General features: G+C 48.5%; 1 protein-coding gene across 1 annotated transcript; it reads left to right on the top strand.

The window, feature by feature from the left end:
• The first annotated feature begins 404 nt into the window (after positions 1–404).
• LOC146199283 (uncharacterized) lies at positions 405–19,830 on the top strand. Its single transcript, XM_084592092.1, has 8 exons — positions 405–533; positions 10,764–10,844; positions 11,871–12,073; positions 12,724–12,891; positions 14,822–15,070; positions 15,802–15,956; positions 19,021–19,034; positions 19,501–19,830. Exons 1-8 carry the CDS (start codon positions 405–407, stop codon positions 19,828–19,830), a joined length of 1,329 nt encoding a protein of 442 aa, XP_084448218.1.
• Positions 19,831–20,343: the final 513 nt, after the last annotated feature.

Raw genomic sequence — 20,343 nt, 5'->3', positions numbered from 1 at the left:
TGGCATATCTGCCACCTCCAATTGTATACCGTTATTTGCAAGCGGGTGTCTACCGAGAAATGAGGCAGCTCCAATGCGTTTTCCAACGCCAACCAATGTTTATTTCGTGGAAGGCACAACTTGCCAAACTCTGAGCCAGTTTCTCAAACCTGAATTGCCAAGCAAAATCACGCCAAACAATATTTTTACATACGTTAATCGTCCTAATTGGAGTTATACCCCGGCTGATCTTTGTTATGCCTGCGGCATATATTCGTAATAACGCCATAAATAGTGAAAATCTGTTCGCGCGACACGCTTTGGGTGCGCGTGCGGAATAAGAAAGTAGAAGAAGCATACAACTGTCATCAAGGGTGAAGCTCGCTGTGACGGTCCACGCGAAGGTCCTAGTCGGGTCGTAACGAATGGATGAGGAATCTCAGACGTCGTACGTCGGTGCCTACATCATCCCTATGGGCGTCGCCTGCACTTGGATGGCGTTCTTTTACTTTCTCAAGAAGGCACAGCGCTGCAGCAAAGAGGATATGCTCAAGGTATCGCGACAAGCCGCATGTAAATTTACTGTAAACAGTACACGTTCGTGGTGGAACGATGTTTGAGTGCGCCTAAGCAGGAGAACGTAGTGAATGTATTATACTTGCATTGATTGTACTGTTTTAGTACGTCTTTTTGGGATTAGAATTAACTAGGAGAACGCGCTGGTAGGAGTTGTGGAAGGAATTATTTTTGCTGAGCGTTGTCGTGACGCTGGGGCTATGGCGACCCGGCTTTCACTTGGTAGCGTGCAGAGACTCCGGGTTGAAGAAGGACTGAATCTTCGAAGTTGGTAAAATATGTACAAGCAGGTTTACTGGCACTTTGAGAAAACGTATTTACAATATTTACACGAAAAAAGAAGGGTACATCAGCAAAATGGCAAGCGTTAAGGGTTCATAGCGAGAAGCGACTGGATGAGCCGTTTACCCAGGGCCCAGAGCGACATTTCGTGCTCTGCAGCGTCCTTAAAAACCCCCTATGTCCAGCCCCTCTCTGAAGATGCTGACCAACCAAATCCAGGGCACGCCCCTCAGGTATCGGCATCCAATCGAACACATCACTGCACTGATGGTCTGAAGCACTGACTGGTCCGGCATTCATTCGTTGGGCGTGATCACTTGTTGGCGGGAAAAGCTTGGGAACGGCGAGGAGAGGAGGTACATTTCTATTCTTCAGCAAAGAAACCACAGGCTGGTTCTGGGGGTTTTACTTCTCAGAAACCCGAGTGCACGTGGCGCCGCATAGGGCTCCCAACATGGTCCCTTTTCGACAATTGCAAATCTTTCCTGCATTCCCGGGAAATCACTTAATGGCCGTATGAGTCATGCTCTTCTCTTGTCCTGCACGTCAGCGGACATGTCACTCTGTCGTCTCCTTTGGATAGGAGGCATTCATCACTGGAGGATAGCACTTCTCGACTGGAAGGGTGAACAAAAGAAAGCACTTCCTGCTATTTCCCGCAGGGGGACGTTTCTTTGTGTTTTTCCAGACGTTCTCTTGACAGGGCCAATTTGGCATTTGCAGGTTGTCCACAAAGCAAAACATGCTTACAAAACAGGATTCCTGGAAACAGGCTCACTTAGAGCCAATGGACCATCACCACATATTCACAAAACTTTTCCATGCCCACAGGCGAACAATAGAGCGCGCAAATGCGGATGCTTGGTCGTAACAGCCTCCTCCCCCGCCAGAAGAGACTCGGAGGGCAGCAGCCGCAGCTGCTGCATGAAGAGACGACTTAATGGCCTGCACGTGAACGCTTGAAGCTCGCTGTTGCATGTCGCGTTGTCTTGATTGTTGTAGGCCAAATTGCTTGAGCTATCTGAAACTCAACCACATGTCGAAGCAAGCACTCGGCTCCCGTCTGAAGAGACCAGGTCAAAAGAAAACTGCCATTGTTGTTCGAGAAAAGCCCACTCTCAAGACGTTCAGGACCCACGTATGCCTCGAAAACCAAACGTGCTGCTTTACATAGTCATCTATATTCAAGCGCACGAAAAAAAAAAAAAAAAAAAAAAACCTGATTATCAATTTGGATACATGGTGAGGAACATCTCGGACCGCTTAGAAAGAGCGGCTAAGCGCGTCCGCATTCCCATTTAACTTCCCCTTTTTGTATCTTATTTCAAAATTGTACTGCTGTAAAATCAAGCTCCACCTAAGAAGGCGACTGTTCTTCGATGTCGCAGTTTGCAGCCAAGCCAGGGGACAATGGTCCGTCTCTACGGTGAATTTGGCCCCTCCAAGATAGCACTGCAATTTTTGAATGGCCCATACAATGCAAGCGCATTCCTTCTCTGACGCGCAATAAGCCCTCTCTCTAGAACTCAGTTTTCTGCTCAAGTAGAGCACGGGGTGCTCATTACCGTCGTCATCTCTCTGGCAGAGAACAGCACCTAACCCTCGATCACTGGCATCACACTGGACCGTGAATTCTCGGCCATAGTCTGGAGCTCGCAATACCGGACGGCTAATCAGCACAGCCTTCAGGTTTACGAAGGAGGCTTCCTTTTGTTCGTCCCAGACTACATTTGTCGGTTCTGTCTTGCGGAGAGCGTCGGTCAGAGGGCTAGCCAAAGCTGAATAGTTAGGGATGTAGTGATTGTAGTACCCAGTCAGACCCAGGAATGCTCGAATTTCCGTCTTCGTGCTCGGCCGCGGGTAGTCTGCTACCGCAGAAATCTTAATCTCGCTGGGTTTCCTGAAACCTTGACCTACATTGTGACCCAAGTAGTCCACGGTCGCCCTTGCCAGGCAACATTTCTCGGCCTTTACGGTTAGTCCAGCTTGACGCAAAAGGCTCAGTACAGCTCTTAGATGTACCATATGGTCCGCCCATGAGTCGGAAAAAACCGCAATGTCGTCTAAATAAGGCACCGCGAATGTTTCACACCCCTTTAAAACCCTATCCATGAGTCGGGAAAAACAAAATGGAGCATTTTTGAGCCCGAAACTCATCATTGTTGGCTGGTAGCTGCCCGTCGGAGTGACGAAAGCCGCGTATCTGCTGGCGCGTTCAGTGAGCGGTACTTGCCAGTATCCTCGAGTAAGGTCCAGCGTAGTCACATATGCCGCTCTACTGACCTGTTCTACTCTCTCCTCAATATTCGGAATAGGATACACTTGATCCCTGGTGAGAGAATTTAGCTTTCGGTAGTCTACCACAGGCCTAGGGTCTTTACCTGGAGCTTCTACTAAGATCATAGGCGAAGCATAATCGCTTTCCGAGGGTTTTATTACTCCCAATTCCAGCATGCGAGTTACTTCCCTATCCAGAATTTCTCTTTGCCTTGGAGAAAATCGGTAGCACCTTGATCGCACTGGCACGTCTGAAGTCAGCTCAATATCGTGCTCAGTCAAATCAGTTCTGCCTGGCCTGTCCACGAAGCAGGCCTCAAACTCTGTTATTATCTCGCCCAGATCGGACAGCTGGGATTTCTTTAGTTCTCCTCTCTGCTCCGTCTTTTTGAGAAGCTCCTGAGCGTTGCTTCCTTTTCCGCTGAGGCAAATCAAGTTGTCCCCCATCTCCTCGGGAAGGTTTAACGTTAGATTTACCACGGCTTCCCTCTGCACATAAGGCTTCATAAGATTGCAATGATAAATGCGCACTTCTTTACGCCTACCGGGAATTTTCACTGCGTAGTTAGTGTTAGAAAGCTTTGCAACGACTTCAGCCGGTCCTCCCCACTGTACTTCGAGCTTATTCTGCCTTGAACTTCTCAGCAACATCACCTGGTCCCCGATACAAAACGTCCTTTGACGGGCTGACTTATCATAGTACACCTTGGAACGAGCCTGGGCTGACTTCATGCTGGCCTCAACGAGTTCTTTAGTGTTATGTAAGCGATTCAAGAGGTTCAGAATGAATTCTACTACTGTTGGGTCTTCTCCGCGCCCCTCCCAGGCTTCGCGCACCATTCGCAAAGGTGAGCGCAGTGACCTTCCGTACACCAACTCGGCTGGGCTAAATCCAGTGGATTCGTGCGGCACTGACCGCAAAGCGAAAAGCGCTGCAGGCAGGCAGGTATCCCATTCGCGCTTGTTTTCATAGCACAGTCCCCTCAGGACTCGTTTGAGAACAGAGTGCCATCTTTCTACGCTGTTGCTCTGCGGATGATGGATCGAGCTATGCACTACCTTAATGCCGCATCGCTCGAGAAATGAGGTGGTGAGGACACTCGTGAAAACGCTACCCTGATCACTTTGTACCTCGGAAGGGAATCCAACTCGTGCAAACACTGACAGCAGCGAATCCACTACACTCTCGGACGTCACCTCGCGCAGCGGAACAGCCTCTGGAAACTTTGTGGCTGGGCATAACATAGTGAGGATATAACGGTACCCTGACTCGGTCACAGGAAGTGGCCCAACTATATCTATTACTAACCGGTGAAACGGCTCGGTAATGATTGGTACTAACACCATCGGAGCTTTCCACTTATCTTGCGCCTTTCCAACCCGCTGGCACGTGTCGCATGACCGTACAAAATTTTCCGTGTCCTTAAAACATCCAGGCCAATAGTATTCTTGCAACAGCCTCTGCTTTGTTTTCTTTATTCCAAGGTGACATGACCACGAGCTGCCATGGGAAAGTCGCAGTAAGTCTCCGCGGTACTTTTGGGGAACGACTAATTGGTCCCGCTCTACTCCGCGCTTATCCTTGAATAAGCGATACAGCACTCCCTTTCTCATCTCGAAAGAAATATTGTTTGCTGTCTTAGTGGCGCGGTGGCGCTCCCTTATCTCCTGTATATTGGGATCATTGGCTTGCTCTATAGCTAAGTCCTCTCGGGTTCCACTTAAAAGTCTCGTGAGATTACTAGACACTGGCGGCAAGAGGTTACTCTCAAGAACGTCCTCATTCCGCGTCTCATCAAGCTCACTTTCAAGTTGACTTATCTGAGATGCCTCGCTCTCAAAGTTTTCTGACCTGCTATCTTCCGCATTTACCATTGTTTTAACTGCCGTTTCCTCCGCTGTGGATTTTTCTGGAATGAGCAGTGTAGCTAGTTCTCGCGCCTTTGAACGTGTTAAGGCTTGCACAACTCTGTCTCCGAAAAGGATGCCCCTCTTTCGCAGCAGCATGTCCGATTTGTTGGAGAACAAATACGGATAGCACTTAGGAAGCTTTCCTGAAACGGCAGCCTCGGTTGTTAATTCGCCGAAAGGGCCCTCGATGACCACGTTCGCGATCGGCAAGCACACACTCTGTTCCTCAACTACCTGTCGGATCCATGCACACTGTCCTGTATAGTCGGAAGGCGATACATACGCCGGATGGACAACATCCATCGTTGCGGCCGAATCGCGCAGTACCTTGCAAGGCTTCCCGTTGACTACTAGGTCATGCAGGTAGGGTTCTAAAAGCTGCATATTTTCATCGCAGTCCCTGACATACGAGAAAGCAATCTTTTCTTTCCGGCAGTTGACGGCAATGTGACCCTGCTCATTACACCTAAAGCATGTGAGCGGCTTCCTAGCCTCAAGCTTATTCTTTGTGTTCTGCACGTTGGTCACTTCCCCACTTTTCTCACTGCCGTCCTTTCTAGGGAATTTGCCTGAAGAAACCTTCATTTCTTCGTTTCCAACTCTAGCAAAGTGCCTTTCCTGACGGTTTTTCATACTGAACTTGGGATTGCGGGGCCTATCCACTGCTGGGTTGCTGAATTGTCGGCGCGAAGCATACTCCTCAATAAGTTCGGCAGCTTCAGTTGCCGACTTAATTTCGCCTCGGTCCTGTAACCAATTTCTTTCTTTTTCTGGGAGGCAGTTATAAAACTGCTCCAAAAGAATTTGCTCGACTACAGCGTCCCTATCACTGTAGGAATCTGTGCTCTTTAGCCACTCGCCCAAATTAACTCTTAAATTGTACAGGAATTCAGGGTAACTCTCGTCCCTGGACTTAGTAGCTTTCCGAAAACGTTGTCTGAACGCCTCGGCGCTAAGCCTATACTTTCTCAGAAGGCAAGCTTTGACCTTCTCGTAGTTGTCCGCGTCCTCCTTGCTTAGCCGCGCGACAACCTCCGCTGCCTCGCAGGGCAGAACCGTCAATAATCTCTGAGACCAAGTGTCTCGCTGGAAGGACAGTTTTTCGCAGGTTCGCTCAAAGTTAGCCAGATACAGACCGATATCCCCTGATATCACATATGGCTGCATGTACTTTGACATCTTGAAATCTGCCTCCTTGTTGAGAAGAGGTACCGCTAGCTGGGGACAATTGCCCGACCTCTTGCTCAACTCTAGTTCTAATTTCCGGAGCTCAATTTCTTGGTCCAGCTTTTTTGCTTCTCTTTCACGCTTCTTTTCCTCTTTTTCCCACTCACGTTCGCGCTCCCTTTCCTCTTTTTCCCTCTCAAGTTCACGCTCACGCCTCTTTTCCTCTTTTTCCCGCTCTTTCTGCTCTTTTTCCCGCTCCTTCTGCTGTCTGAGCTGTTCCTTTTTTTGACCGATGAGGTTCCATGCTTCACTGAGCTCCTCATCATCGGCTCCCAAATCTGTGATTGCCTTTATAATCAAAGGTTTTCGTGCCAAACCACTTGTATCAATTCCCAATTCCTCACACAATTGCAACAGTTCCGGTTTCTGCAGCTTTTGTAGGTCCATGATCGCTCCGAGTGTCGGCTACTTCCAAAACAACAGTGCAAACTACCAAACCTAAAGGCGTTTCCACACTCTCTTTACCAGTTCTAAAATCTAACCCTGTTCTAGAACCTGGTCCACATCAGAAGAAAAGCCAAGCACTCACCCACACATGCGATCGATGTTCCGAGCTGCCCTCTTGTTGGCCGATTGTTGCTCCTGCTTGTTGCTTGAGATGCCACCTCCGATCACAAGGTGTTGTGGCTTGTAGCTTCAGATCCACCTCCAATCACCAGATGTTGTGGCTTGTAGATTCAGATCCCACCGCTGGTCACCAGTTGTCGTGACGCTGGGGCTATGGCGACCCGGCTTTCACTTGGTAGCGTGCAGAGACTCCGGGTTGAAGAAGGACTGAATCTTCGAAGTTGGTAAAATATGTACAAGCAGGTTTACTGGCACTTTGAGAAAACGTATTTACAATATTTACACGAAAAAAGAAGGGTACATCAGCAAAATGGCAAGCGTTAAGGGTTCATAGCGAGAAGCGACTGGATGAGCCGTTTACCCAGGGCCCAGAGCGACATTTCGTGCTCTGCATCGTCCTTAAAAACCCCCTATGTCCAGCCCCTCTCTGAAGATGCTGACCAACCAAATCCAGGGCACGCCCCTCAGGTATCGGCATCCAATCGAACACATCACTGCACTGATGGTCTGAAGCACTGACTGGTCCGGCATTCATTCGTTGGGCGTGATCACTTGTTGGCGGGAAAAGCTTGGGAACGGCGAGGAGAGGAGGTACATTTCTATTCTTCAGCAAAGAAACCACAGGCTGGTTCTGGGGGTTTTACTTCTCAGAAACCCGAGTGCACGTGGCGCCGCATAGGGCTCCCAACATGGTCCCTTTTCGACAATTGCAAATCTTTCCTGCATTCCCGGGAAATCACTTAATGGCCGTATGAGTCATGCTCTTCTCTTGTCCTGCACGTCAGCGGACATGTCACTCTGTCGTCTCCTTTGGATAGGAGGCATTCATCACTGGAGGATAGCACTTCTCGACTGGAAGGGTGAACAAAAGAAAGCACTTCCTGCTATTTCCCGCAGGGGGACGTTTCTTTGTGTTTTTCCAGACGTTCTCTTGACAGGGCCAATTTGGCATTTGCAGGTTGTCCACAAAGCAAAACATGCTTACAAAACAGGATTCCTGGAAACAGGCTCACTTAGAGCCAATGGACCATCACCACATATTCACAAAACTTTTCCATGCCCACAGGCGAACAATAGAGCGCGCAAATGCGGATGCTTGGTCGTAACAGCGTACACACTGCAAGAGCAGGTGAGGTCTTTTTTGGATAAGCAAATGTCATCGGTCAACGGCTTATCTGTGCGGTTGCACTGATTCGCAGCACACCCGCAGAGAGGAAAATAAATTAGCAATAAATGCTGCATTTCGTTCTAATTGGATGAAATACTATGTTTTTTTTTTATTTGCTAGGCAATAAACCGGCGTCCTCAAGCGTTCTTTTTCTTTACCGTACTTGATTAGCAACAAAGAAAGAGCGCGAGCTTTTCACTCAGAAAAATGAGCCTGATACCTGAGTGGCGAAACCGCGAGACGCTCATAATACGGCGCAGTTTGCATTTCTACAGCATTTAAAGAAACCCACGTGAACAAACATAATGTGGAAATTACCAATGCATTTTTTTTTCGGTACGCACACACCGGTTAAATGTAAGCTGACAACCAGAGGCATGCACTATTTACTCTAACAGAGCTACGCATCTAGGTGGCTGCAGAAAATCTTACACAATCTGAGAAAATCTTCTCAGATCAGGCCATTTTGGTTTATAAGTCATCTAGACAACGTGTACCCGAAGCCCACGCTTAATGTGAAGGGGTGATGTTGGTCGTAGAACGTGCTGGCGTTTATAAGTACAGTCTTTGCCAAAAGTAACCAGGCTGCTGCGAAGGCTGGCGGAGCAAGTGCGCGGCCGTGTGGCGGCGTTGCACTCCCTGTGGCTTATCGGTGCTCGTCAGCTCCGAGGGTACAACAGCTGATGTACCTTCGCACCCTCACTCTCACCCGTTGGACGATAAAAACTAAGCGCGTATGATGTGCGGGCTGCTGCGATTTCACGTGTGCGAAGCTTGGTTGTGCCCAGCGAGGGCGCTCAGTATAGAGACGGGGCTATTCGCTCTTTTCGGCAACTGCCCTGAAGCAGATGTCGCGTTTCTCGCTATATAATTATACGTGCTTGAGTTCTGCAATCCGCTACTGAAACACACCAGCAGAATTGCGCTTTCCTGCGTGTTTGATGCGCCTGTACATAGAGAATGATAACGCACCTTGAAATTTCAACATGCCATCTCCGAGGTGCCTTGCGTACTGCAATTTTGCGGACCGTAACTCCGGTACAAAGTTATGGGAAAGCTTATGAACCCTTCCAAGCCACCTTATCTCTCTTTTAGGCTTGCAAAATTGTGCTAGTCCCTTGGGGAGGCTGTGTATAAATAAGATTATTGTTTGATTCTAACAAATTCTTGCATTTGCTTGTAGGTAAGTTTTGGTAACAAAAGGGTAACAAACTGGATTCCAAGGGTAACAAACTGGATCCAAGGGAAGGAAAGCGTAGCAGAGGGCGGCAGAAAGTTAGGTGGGTGGATGAGGTTAAGAAGGTCGCAGGGGTCAAGTGGATGCAGCCAGCACAGAACCGGGTTAAGTGGAGAAATATGGGAGAGGCCTTCGCCCTGCAGTGGGTATAGTCAGGCTAATGATGATGATGAAGTTTTGGTATAGGTAACAAACGATAATGAAAGCTTCCTCACGCTTAGCCATTATATGCACATGACTGCTTTCTCGTTCGCAGAACCCTTATTTCAGAGCAGCATTGTCTGGCAAATCTAGCACATATTCGTCCTAGAAACGAACAAGAGCTCACCTTGTCTACTATCACCTATTTTTCTGTTTTCCGCAGTTGCCGAGAAGAGATAATAGCCCCGCCGCTATACTGAGCGCCCTCGCTGGGCACAACCAGGCTTTGCACGCGTGAAACCGCAGCCCAAACATCATACGCGCCTAGTTTTTATCATCCAACGAGCGAGCGTGAGGGTGCGAAGTTACGTCAGCTGTTGTACCCTCGGAGCTGACGAGCACCGATAAGCCACAGCGAGCGCAACGCCGCCACACGGCCGCGCGCTTGCTCCGGCAGCCTTCGGAGCAGCCTGGTTACTTTTGGCAAAGACAGTACCTACTCAATCTGGGTGCGAGTGGGCCGTTAGCAGGAAAGTATTCGCATATGTGTATGCACTTATGCAAACGGCCACACTGGGAGCATTTTCATAGCCAAACGGAGGCTAAATAACTTACGACAATGATCAGTTATGCGTCACACTGATTCATATTTCGTGGCTTAAACTTAGCTTCATTATGATACGAGACAATTATTGGATGTGATTAGTACATATACATTCAGTTTTAGAGTCATGATTCATCCGGTCACTCCGTATGTAACACTGAGCAAAGCCATCAAGTTTCAAAAGCCCTCGGCACAAACCAGCAAAGTTGTCTTCAGTAACCGTACCATTGGAAAGCGATCACTGACTTCAGTTCGAAAACAGACGACGGGGATATTCAGAACAACTGAAATATCAACCGATAGTAATTGGTGCTGAACGGAGCTCTCCTTTCCAGCGCACCTGATAGCCCGTGTGCAGCTTCAGAACGCGAAGTTCCATTTATGACATCCCTTATATTGTTTTTTTTTTCCTCGTCTCTGTTCATTGCGCTAGCTCTAAAGCCTCTATTCACCGATTTCACTGGTGTTTGTCCGTATGAAGCCGGCCGTGCAGCCTTTGATCGGTTCTGCCAACATCGGCAGCACATTGAAGACGGTAATCAAACCCACCTGCCCCATCGGATTCCGAGTCACACATGCAGCTGCTAGGCCACGCAGGCATGTTCGTAAGGCTTGGTTCAAGCATGTATTTATACCTATATCACGTGATCTTTCACATAATGTAATATGGGTTACTTACGACTGCATAGCAATAAGTGTGTGTATGCCATGAAATCGAAACCAAAGTGAAAACCGAAGTTTTCATTTTTGCTAAAACCACTTCAAATCGTCCGTCATAATTTTTTTCACTGCAGGGGGCAAGGTTTTACTCTGAGGAGAACTTGCTCAGCGACGAGTTCATCTACAACGTAATCATTCAAACTGGCTACGAACCGGTAAGAACTATCTTCCTGAACTAGCCTGTTTTTTTCTCCCGTCGGGAACTGGAGCTCAACGCAGTCTTACCGCTTTTTGCTGGTGCGCGTGGGATTATTTATTCATTTAGAGTTTGTCTTCCTGACTGTCCGTCAGTTTGTTCTAGCACGGCAGCAGAACTACTGTTACAATGTGGAAATAGCGGAATCTGAGCCCCGGAGATTGAATTGTTTATTGCACAGAAGTGCAAATCCCAGTCAGTTCACCATTCAACACTCCCCCCTCCTCCTTAGCTAAGAGGCTGCCCACCCACACATTCCAATCTCGTTCACCTTCCCCTGCAGGGAACCTGTTGTGACAGGAGAAATTTCTGTGATACAAGCTGAATTTTGTGTTTGTACAAGAGAAAAGTTCTGCACAACGACATACTACTGAAGAGTGCTGCCGAAAAGATGGCAGGATTTAAAAAAAAAATACTTCAGAAACGTTTGACGTTGCAACATCACTACCGAATATTTTGTCGTATTTTTGTACGGTTCTGTACATCTTTTTTTTTTTTTTTTTTTACTGGGGAAGGAAAAGGCGCAGTATTTTTCATACTTTTCGGCGGATAAATTGTGTGTGCACATGCATTTCCGCAAAAAAAAGTTCCAGGGGTGCACGTTAGTCTGCTCAGGTGCAGTAATGCGAAAGCATTGCGAGTTTTGTCACGCCTCCTGGTAGATTCGCCCGACACTACTCTACAGGATATCGCCGTACTGCGCAGATGGAACTCCATGAATACGACACTGTTTACAGCATAGTGCTAGGACTTGTTGCCTTTTTTACACGACGTGTGATCGGTTGCGGCGATAGTATAGTACTCTCGTGTCTGTGCCAGGGTAGCTAATCTGTTTGTTTTGGCTCGGGTTAGAAACCCAGTCACAGCAATGGTTTCTCTATATTGTCAGTTCGTGCGTACACGCTCTGCCCCCCCCCCCCCCCCCGCTCCTTTCCTCTCCGCACCACTCGTTGGACAAGAAATGTTTCCGCATTAATAACTGCAGGAGTCCGGCACGTGTTCTACTGTGGCGCTGCGCATCGTGGGTGACGAGGCGTGCACACTGACATACCTACTGCGCCAAGGCCTGGAAAAGTACCTGCTGACCACGGGCTCACGCATCGGCGTCTGCATCACCTCCAGCTTCGACGTCGGCCGCGTGCGGGCCATCGTTTTCGAGGCCGACACTCGCTTCCCGCGATCCGACTGGTACTCTACTACTCCCCTCCACAAGTTACAAACATACGCCCACACAACGGGGCAGATTAGATTTACGCGGAACCCCTGGCACTGTGACGCCGACAGTGCACGGAATACTAGATCGAAAAATTGCATTTTCGCCACAGGCCTGTCAAAGCACCATGTTACTACGCTATTCATAGGCTCGATATTGGCATTGTGTGCGTTCCTGCAGATGAGCATCGCTAACCGAGGTAAAAACAAAAGATCGGATGAAACATATGACTAGCATACACATATGAGTGAAATAATATCTTTTTGTTAACTGAAAATAAAAGTTCTAGTAGGGGACAGCATATTTAGTTGACCTTTTTTTTCGCGTTCAGTACAGGAATATCAATGATATTTTGTGTTTGAATGCGAGCTCTGTGTTCCCTTTTCGTGTTCGCCGTGCTTGCAGATTGCAGTAGTGCTAATCACAGCACCTCTAGGTGTGTTTTACACTCACGTCAGATCGCGTATACTCTCCTTGTCGCCCGAAATTAGGCACCGGTTCTCTATCGTATATTTTGACGGCGGAAATCTGGTGCTATGAGTTTAGTGTTGACCGATAAGCACAAGAACGCCCCACAGGACGTTCGCTTGCAGTCGTTCACATTCGTGGCGCCACCTTTTACCAGGAAAGTGGACCGCGTGGATCTGTGGGACGAGGTACACGCAAGACACTACGCGTTTGTCATCAACCGTGTGCTGCTCTTCTCCCAGAGGCAAAGCGAACGCGTCTCACCTCTCGGCGCTGGCGACGGCCAGAACCTCATCGAGGTGCCGGTTTCTGTGCGCTTCTCCAGGTGCGTGCTAGCCGTGGTCCGTTACCAGCCCCTTTACCGCCATTAGCTTGATCACTGCTTAAGAGTACCACGATGAATCCCAGCTTTGTGTGTGTAACGTGCTACAGGTTACTGATTGCTTCCAATTGGTTAAATTCGTCAGTAATTTTGATAGTCACCGGTTGCTTCTTTTTGTTGCGAAAGCAACACTCCGACAGCCAACACGAGACCTCAGGTGGCCGCAGCTACGCCGTGAAGAGGCGTAGCTACGGTCCCCTCATAAAAAATCAGCCTGCCATAACATTTCAATTCACGTTATCCATATGCCACAAACAGGAGCTTCCAACTCGGTGCCTGGGAGGCCTTAACCGCAGACGATCGCCGTGGCCAGGGACCTAGGATCCTAATTTCAGTCAGTGGGCGTCCATCTAGACGCTCCAGCGCACGGCATAGACACTGTCTTTCCTCACTGTATATGGGGCACTCACACAGAATGTGGCCTATAGTCTCGTCGCCCCCACAGTTTGCACATACAGGGCTATTTGCCATACCTATCACAAAATAATGAGTTTGTAAACGCTACACCAACCCACAGGCGGCACAGCAAAGTTTCTTCACATCGGGGTAGGCCAGGTGGAAGCCGGAGCTTCAGGTCAGGGTCCAAGGATTTTAGGCAGCAGTTCGCAAACTGGTCAGAATTCCACAAGGAGAGCGTGTGTTCCCGCGCAAATGCGCGAAACCTGGCCGCTGCGTCTGCCCTGGAAAAGGGAATCAACACACAATCGCTGTCTTGGTGGGCTGTTCGTGCGACCTCGTCCACCCGGAGATTATGAAAAGCACAGTACTGATCGAAAGGCTATGATTTTTTATGTTGCGTGATATGACTGTGACGTGATGTGATGTGACATGTCTGTGTTGTGACTGTACTGTCTTCACCCATTCCTCTCTCACCCACAACTTTTATACCCATGTACCTACCCCTCTCCCCCAGTGAAGGGTAGCAAACCAGTTCCTTTACCGGTTAACCTCCCTGCCTTTCCTCCTCATCTTCCTCCTCCTCCCTTCCAACTCAAGTCGCTCCTTTCAAATGGGAGGCGATATCAGAATCAGCCTGCCAGAACGGTTTGCATTCTCGTTACCCCTACGACACGCAGGCACGTCCATACGGCTTGGTTGAAGTGTGACTTTATATGTGGGCTGGTAGCTTACGCTCTCGCGTCATACACTAAAAGGATAAGCTTAAGTGTCCCCAATAATGTAGCGCCCCCAGTGACAGGGCGTGATAGGGAAATAATTAATATAGCAGAAAAAAAAAGAAGCTTCCTCCATTGCTTTCGCGATTCAACTAGGGTTAACCAGAGATAAACCACAACAATTTTTTTTAACCGTAAAAGCCCTGGTAATTCAGTTCCTTTTTCCTGTAATCGATTACAGGTAATCAGTTACGTATTCAAAAAACAAATTCAACGCAACGGTATAGCGTTGAGAACCTCATTTTTGAGGCAAACACTGGCGGCAGTGGAAATGTTTCCTGTGGGACAGCGACAACGGACCGGTTTTGAAAATGTATCGCGCGATCAGTGAAAGTGAGTGAGTGAGTGAGTGAGTGAGTGAGTGAGTGAGTGAGTGAGTGAGTGAGTGAGTGAGTGAGTGAGTGAGTGAGTGAGTGAGTGAGTGAGTGAGTGAGTGAGTGAGTGAGTGAGTGAGTGAGTGAGTGAGTGAGTGAGTGAGTGAGTGAGTGAGTGAGTGAGTGAGTGAGTGAGTGAGTGAGTGAGTGAGTGAGTGAGTGAGTGAGTGAGTGAGTGAGTGAGTGAGTGAGTGAGTGAGTGAGTGAGTGAGTGAGTGAGTGAGTGAGTGAGTGAGTGAGCGAGCGAGCGAGCGAGAGAGCGAGCGAGAGAGCGAGCGCATAAAAAACAGCTATTTCTGTGTCTGTCTCGCCGCCCGCTCCAAGGACGCTGCGGCTGTTCCACCTGCCGCTCAGTGTGGTGGATTTTCCATACGGGTCCCGGTACAGCCGAGTACAGCGACTGGCCTCGGTTATGGCGATCGGCATGGACGCTATGCTGGTCGACTGCGCCCTGCACGGCTGGTGTCCAGAGAACGGCGGTTCCGGCGTAAATCTCATCGCGGTGCTCCTCTCGAGCGTCTACCTCATCGGCATCGTATTCGCCTGCACGCTATTGATTACATTCGCCTTTGAGTGAGTGTCCACGGGGGTCACTGGCTTTTGTGCGAACACTTACACCATCTTCTTATTGCAGCAAGAACAATACGGCAGCACATTTAGTCCAGCAGCTGAAAATACTTTGAGTTAGAAGCGGCATTTGGAAAGAGCTGCCGCTTTCAGTAGGCAACATCTTCTAAAGAAACTGCAGCAGGCATTATGGTTGCGAAAATAAGAGCCACCCTTTCCGGAGCAGCGCAGTGGCGACGAAAGGGAATCTTCCCCATGTGATTAGTGGACTGCACGCTAGCACCGCCAACGAGCCCACCGCTGAAATTGTGAGTGTAAGCTCCATCCCGATGGGCGTCCACAGCAAGCCAGACGCGTTAACTACTAAGCCATAGTAGCTAGTCAGATGGACAGTCACGGCGCAGTCTACGAAAAAAATTGCGTTATAACAGTAGTGGCACAAAGGAATGCCGGCTATTAGTATGCATTAGGTCCACAAGGAGCTATGTAGGTTTTATTGACGCAAAGGTCTGCAAAAAAAATATGTTGGCTGAGGAATGTAGTTTCACTCAGTGCCAAAGTGAAGCCTGCTCCACATCGAGTCTGGACACATCGCTTTCACGTGTAGTTTTGTTTGAATCTGTGTTCCTCTCTTTATAGGTGTCTGTGCAGGCTCAAAATTGGTCATGGCAACATTTAAAATAAGGCGCTTTTGAAAGTCGATCACAAACTGTGGTAAGTTCGACCCGTACGCGCAGGTTCTGCTATCAAGGCACCGACCGGGACCAGTGGGCCCGCCCCCCGGACATTGACCTCATCTGCAAGACAGCTAAGAGTGCTCGAGGATGCACGTCACGCGCCGACTCCAGCAGGGACCCATCGTTCTATTACCGGAACCAGGACATCACGGTACGTGCGCGCCTTAGCATGAATTGGGCCCCTGATAATTTTTTTTCTGTACAACATCCCCAAGTCAACTGGTACCGGATGTCTGCCTATGGTAGTCACGACATTGGATGTCGGTGTGTAATGAGAGCACTGGGCCTAATAGTTAAGGGTGCTTGAGGTGAGTTTCGTCTATACTACGGCATCATGTAGGCTTTAAGAGAGTAAATGTGCCTGACGATATTCGTGTTCACTTTAACTCAAATATTTCTGGATGATTTTATCTGCCTCGTCGCTGCCTCATGTCGGCCTCTTCACGTCGCATATTGTGAGGGGGCAGGCAACTCATTCTTGCAGAAAAATGGCCGACACTTCCGCTCCCAGATTCGACAAGGCCTCCTGACCTGCCTCAGCTGCCTCCTTGCAGGCTTTTTTATTTTGTCAATTCCATTTTATTAAAGTTGGGCGCACTAGAATATTGCCCTAAACATAGTCAAAATAGCCGGAATCCCCATAGCGTCAGTCGCTTTCTAACGTTAAATTAACCATATATGAACCAAACCAAACAGCCAATCATGGGTACAACGGCAAAGCCAGTGTAACATCGCGAAGTATACTGTTTGGAAAGGGGAATGCCAGAGGCTCAGGGAAGAATGAGTCTGGCGGAAAGCGCGCTCTCAAGAAAAGGAACGGAGCTCGCACCGATAGCGTTATTGCAATGGAAGTGGCCATCACAGCGCGGTACGTGCTCTGCGTCAACGGAGGAGCAGTCGCTTGCAATTGCTAGTTGTGATTGGTATGGCATTGAAGCTGAATAACTTCATGACGTTGATACAGTGAGTGTTTTGCTAGTGTGTTGTTACATGTTATGTCATGAATGCCGTTGCCTCGGAATGTTGCCAAGAAGATGACGACCGACGAGTTTCTACTCACACATTACCACTACGTTAGAGGGCATATCACCGCCGCAAGAGAGGCGGCTACTTTGAACTAGGCCGAGAATCGGAACTCATACGAGGCTTACCGCGCCAGGGAATGTATTTAGGTGCCACAGCAAAAAGAAGATGGCATTGTACGATGCTCAAAAATTGGGCATGTCAGCAGAGATGCATTTTTAGTGTGCTGAGCGCACTCATAGGATCACCCAAGCCAAGCATCGCAATAGCTTGTGCCGTCGCACGTCGCAATGATTGGATGAGCTGTTTCGTGACGTCATTAATGCGAATGACGTCATTGGCCACTGGCATAACAGCCTACAACCAGTGGCTGCCATAGCAACCACTGGTACCCTAGCACGGCGGACCCGTTCGGCTTGCACCTCATTGTAAAGATGAAACAGGAGAAGTTCCATCGTGCGCCGCGGAGCAGCGCTGTCTTTCCAGCCCTGCTGACGGCTTCGCGGCCAGGCAAATATTTGGAGAGGCGCACACTTCGAACAGTGCGTGTGTACAAGTTTATTTATTTATTTATTTATTTATTTATTTATTTATTTATTTATTTATTTATTTATTTATTTATTTATTTATTTATTTATTTATTTATTTATTTATTTATTTATTTATTTATTTATTTATTTATTATTACTGTGAAATAAAATCAGACTAAGCCGCTAAATCTAAAGGTGTTGCACGTTTACAGAGAGGATGACTGCGCACAGGCCGACAATTGTGTCTTGTAAATAAATTTCTGGGTGCACTGTGACTATGTGATGCTCGTAATATTTGCCATCAATACAACAATTGTATGTAGGCATGTAGATTCCTCGGGGTCAGTGGGCTTTGCTTTCTTCGGCTGTCGACTCAGGTGAGCAGCTTGTCTTCTACAGCAGAAACAGCGGCGAGCTCACCTAATGAACGTAAAACATCCTCTTTTTATTTTCATCGTACTACAGTCGCAATTTTTCAACTTTCACGCCATGTTTTGACCATTAAACGCGTTTTGACCAAGCTAGTACAGTAGTGGACAAAAAAAAAAAAAAAGAAACGTTCATGGGTTCCGCAAGTACCGCCACACGCGCTGCATAGAGGCGGTTGTGACCTAAACACCTCGTTTGAAGCTTACAGCCTCCAAAAACCACGAGCATGTGTCTGGCAGGTGGTGGTTAGCAGATTATAAGGTCGGGCACCAATTGGTCAAGGGGTTGTGTGACGTAACGACACGAGATGACATGATCGAATTGAAATTAGCTGCCAGGTCGGGTAGCTCCTCCCATATGAAGGATGAGATAAAAATCGAAAACTTTCGAGCATCGTGTACCCTCGCTCTGATTGGCTAAGCTTTTTGGTGACGTCTCGAACAGGTGGCCCGCGCGGGCAGTTCAAACTCAGGCCCGTATAGCTGTGCCTATGACTGATTAATGAAGTACAATTACCTGAAATTGACTTGACCATTGGTTTAGCCCTTGACCTAAAACATGAGCCAAATCAGTACTTGTCAGCACACTCATTGGTGTAGCCGGGTTGATCTTTTTTTTTTTTTTTTTTTTTTTTTTTTTGCACTGGAGAGCGTAACGTATCTACAAACATGCGTCTTCCGTCAGCGCTACCGTCCTTGTTGCTTGCATCTATCAGACCGACCTTCCCTACCGGGAATGCGATCAAACCGAAGATCGTTTGGAGAACAAGCCTGAATATGCACGTTAGCATAGTGCCACGAACCTTTGAAATCTTTATTTTGTTGTTTTTAACAGCCGCCGGCATGCGGCCTTGTCACGGGGACTATAGCGCACGGAATATTCTTGTGCTTTTTGCTCATTCTGGGTGTCGCGAAACGCTTTCTTTTAGCATAAGAAGAGCCGAGATTAGTCTCGAACAATTGCAAGCAATCATAACGGCTTCCATATTATTCCAGACCTTTCCAGTATTCTTTAGCTGGTTTATCTCGATGTTTCTGCGCCGACTTTAAATTGAGCACTGCCGAACTCAACGGGTATTCGTAGTTCAACGACCAACGGGCACGCTCGCTGCAATCGCCGCCGCCGAGTTAGTTTATTCTTTTGAGGGTGCAGGTCAGCCCATTACATAGTTTATACGATTGTAATCCCACTCTACTCTTCGCTTGCCTTCGGTTTCGTCACCACCACACGACAATAGAGAAGCCTAAGCGGGCCTGCCACTCCAGACCTCCCATCCGCTAATGCAGACCAGCTTTAGCTTATTAGTGCACAAAAACCTGCCAGCTTATGTCTATCATAGTTTCACTAGCCGCAGCAGAAAACTCAATCCAGGCTGGCCAACTCTAGCCGCTTCAGCTATATGTACCGCAACCCCAGACAATGCATCGGGCAGCTGTTCTTTAAGCTCATGCAGCCATAGCATGGTGCATGCTTACAACGGTATGCAGCAGCTTCTACCTTTGCTTGCTACCTGCTGCACTCTTATCAGGTGGGGTTTGAAGCGGTTTCTTAAATTTTATTTCCTCACAAAGGTATTCTGATGACTGATTTTCACACCCTCGAAATCATTTTCGGTAAGGCTTTCCAAGCCTTAAGCCTATCCAATTGAACGCGTTTACATCTACCCCGAACCCGCGCGCATTTAGCTCCTCATACTTACACTCGTCCCTTCCAACAGGCCCACTCTGATGCGCCGTCAATGTGTTCGAGGAGCACGAACCTATCGCCACAGCCGACCATCGACGCGAGCGCCTTTCTGGCTCACGCCGATGGGCTCCGGCTGAGACGCTGCTACCCGCCTTCGTGGCCCGCGTGCCTGCTGCCCTGGACAGTGGTCGCCACCAGCATGGTCGTCTCGACGCCACTCGTGTGCGTCTGCGCCGCTTGCTACGACATGGGCACCTGCCTCAGCTGGCTGCTCACGCTGACCGCAGCCGGCGCGCTCACGTGCTTCGTCGTCGAGCCGGCCAAAGCACTGCTCATCGCATTCGTCTTTCGGGACTTTTGAAGTGCGTTTTATACCAACGACACTTCCCCCGACGCTCCTAGGCGCTCCTGCAAGTGGAGGGCGCCTGCACAATTTCTTTTATACGTTGTAATTACAGCTGTTCCTTAAATTGTTAACTGTTGTAGTGCCTCGCAGCGATTCGTAACGTCATTTAACCGCCGTTTATAAGGTCTTCGTGATTTCATTTGTTGTGTTCACTCAAGTGTCTTGTGCATTGTGCATCTTTGTGCTGTACCCTTCGCCCCTGCCTCCTCCTGTGCGTTGTCAAGTTGCACGGTGAGTACTCGCTTTAACGAAGGTGAAGCAATCACATACAATACGTGACTCGCAAGTCGGAAGAAATGAGAGGCTGAACACTGCGCATCTAGAATTCCATTGTATTTGGCTGGCCATTTGGATTGGCTCCTATAACGTGCTGTTGGAGGAGGGCGCGATGCCAGCGTCTAGAACGCATCTTCAGACGTCTCGAAAAAGCCAACGTTTTCTCTTCCTTTGAAATAGCACTAAGAGAGA

The sequence above is a fragment of the Amblyomma maculatum genome, chromosome 2 (genome assembly GCF_055883805.1).
Source record: "Amblyomma maculatum isolate TAMU_Amacu chromosome 2, ASM5588380v1, whole genome shotgun sequence".
NCBI classification, from domain to species: Eukaryota; Metazoa; Arthropoda; class Arachnida; order Ixodida; family Ixodidae; genus Amblyomma; species Amblyomma maculatum.
The sequence above is the reverse complement of the archived record's forward strand: the minus strand, read 5'-3'. Positions and strand labels throughout refer to the sequence as shown.

Excerpts from the sequence above, each read along its gene's own strand:
- LOC146199283 (XM_084592092.1), top strand. The coding sequence starts at position 405 with ATGGATGAGGAATCTCAGACGTCGTACGTCGGTGCCTACATCATCCCT. Across the intron at positions 12,074-12,723 it reads CGCTTCCCGCGATCCGACTG|GAAAGTGGACCGCGTGGATC; the intron begins GTACTCTACTAC and ends ACCTTTTACCAG. Across the intron at positions 15,071-15,801 it reads TTGATTACATTCGCCTTTGA|GTTCTGCTATCAAGGCACCG; the intron begins GTGAGTGTCCAC and ends CCGTACGCGCAG.